At 45.5% G+C, this 2,500-nt stretch overlaps 1 protein-coding gene across 1 annotated transcript in view; it reads left to right on the top strand.

Annotated features, from left to right (window-relative positions):
- jmjd1cb (jumonji domain containing 1Cb) overlaps nucleotides 1–2,500 on the top strand; it is a 49,014-nt gene that overhangs the window by 42,245 nt on the left and 4,269 nt on the right. The window contains 1 exon segment of the mRNA XM_080835650.1: nucleotides 879–1,055. Coding sequence (XP_080691776.1) covers nucleotides 879–1,055 — 177 coding nt within the window.

Genomic DNA, 2,500 nt, shown 5'->3' with positions numbered 1-2,500 from the left:
TCTGTGTCCTAGGGGTGACCTTGCCTTTGGACACGCAGCAAATTACATCCACCAGCCCAACCCCACCCCACACACACCCCACACACACACACCCCACACACACACCCCACATATCCATCCCCTCATATGGATCTGTCCAGCCAGTCGAGTGGAGGACAGGCTTCTCTCCTAGTCAGATGCTTTTGGAGACAGTAGATACATTGGAATATGTATATGATGGCCAGTGTTTCCCCTAGGTTTACAGCTTGGGGGGGGGGGGGGGGGGGGGGGTGACGGCGGACACGGACACAAACACTTTAATGAATTATGATGTTCATGTGTGTCTTTTAATGACAGCAGTCAATATAACATCTTACAGTAACAGTATGCAACAATTATACTTCAGGATTAGGGGTTAGGATAAGCAGTTTTACTTAAAAAATAAGTATAATTTTACATGTTTTATGGTTAAGGTAACCTTAAATGACTTGTTTTGTGATCTGGCGCTATATTTATATAAAAAAAAAAACACTTTTTTTTTAACTTCAGCTTCCAGAGGGGGCGGGCGGGGCCGTTGGGGGGGCGGGGCGCCACCCTAATATCATTGTAGGGGAAACACTGATGGCTATACTATGTAAATATGTCTCTTGGGTGCTGCTTTTCTGTTTCTATCTCTTATGTGTGATGGTCAAGGAGGCTGTAGGGGGTAATGCTTTGGAACTAAATATGCAGTCGAGGTTAAGCATGCAAGGGTGCACAACAGTTTTTTTGTTTTGTTGTCGCAGCCTTACAGTATTCAAACAAAGCCAATGAAGTGTGTGTGTGTGTGTGTGTGTGTGTGTGTGTATCTGTGTGTGTGTGTATCTGTGTGTGTGTGTGTGTGTGTGTGTGTGAGACAGGTGGCTAAGGAGCAGGGCGTGGAGATGCCAGCGGAGCAGGACCCTCTGCGTGAGCAAGGCTGGTACCTGAGCCGTGCGCTGAGGCAGAGGCTGATGCAGGAGCACGGCGTGCAGGGGTGGACCGTGGTGCAGTTCCTGGGAGACTCCGTCCTCATCCCCGCGGGAGCACTGCACCAGGTAACACACGCGTGCACACACACACACACACACACACACACACACACTCACACACACACACACACTCACACACACACACACACTCAGACACACACACATACTCAGACATAGACACACACATACTCAGACATAGACACACACACACACACACACACACACACACACACACACTCAGACATAGACACACACACACACTCAGACACACACAAATTCATAAACATACTCACACTTTTTACAGACACATGCACACACGTATGTACATGCTAACACTCTGCAGGGATTAAAGTATTCCGGCACCGTGCCGGATTTCCGGCGTGCGGCGCTTGGCTGCGGATATTATTATTATTATTATTATTTTTAAACACACGTCTCGATATCATCACCATTACTTTCGAGTTCATGAGTTCGTCTGCCAATGATATGAAAGGAGCACAACTCTCAGGCGCTCAAAATAACATTATTAGCCAATCAGAAGTAGATTGGGGCGGGTCTTGTGAAAATGTGCTTTCAGCACCGGCCTTTCTATATCGCGCTGCCCTATGCTACGTAGAGACCAAAGTAGAGATACTGTCACACCGAAGCAGAGTAAATTCAGGAATCCTTGGGATGATGCCCTCCTAGTTGATAAAGGATTGAAAAATAAATGGCGCTGGGCATGGATAGAAGAGATAGGGAAGGACGGTAAGTCTTTTGGTAGCCGGTGTAAGAAGTTAATAGAAGCAGGTGCTCAAGAAAGCTAGCCTACTGTATGCAACTAGCGGGGAAAAAGTGCTTCCAGTGCTTCCACTTCACGAGTTAGACCCCGCTCATAGAGCAGCTGTTCGTGCTATCCAACACGCAACGCTTTTACCAGGAGCAACAACCACATCTGATATACCGGCATCAATAACTGACCGTTAATGTGCCCTGAAAATACGCGTGTGTACGTTCATCGCAGAACACAATCTGTCTTCCAGGCTCGCCCAACCCCTGTTGAATTTATGCCAAGAAATAGCTGAAGTCAAAACTGCTTTGACTAAACTGTCAATAGCCAATCAGCATGCCAGCTATTTTAACACACGGCATAACACCAGAGTCCAAAATACGTATTTCGGAAAAGCTAAAAAACGGCATGTTTTTCTTAAATGTCGACGAAGCCACCAACAACCACATAGACAATGTCCTTGTTCGTTTTTTTGATGAAGATGACAATGCAGGAAAAACGCAACACTTGCCAGGCAGGAACATGAATAAAGCCAATGCCTCAGCACTTACTGTATGCTAGAATAAAACATGTATATTTTAATTTACGATTATTCCTTTTGAACAAAGTAATTATGGAAATGCAGCTTAGCAGCAAAACTTGATATCAAGATAAATTGTAAATGCTACATGTGTTAGTACCATATTGTAGTGAGGTGGAGTACTATTGCTGACCCTCTTGGGATTGCAGTTTCAAAAGTCCC

This window comes from Sprattus sprattus (assembly GCF_963457725.1).
Source record: "Sprattus sprattus genome assembly, chromosome: 3".
Lineage (NCBI taxonomy): Eukaryota > Metazoa > Chordata > Actinopteri > Clupeiformes > Clupeidae > Sprattus > Sprattus sprattus.
Note: the sequence above shows the minus strand (reverse complement) of the source record. Positions and strands in the feature narration are given on the sequence as shown.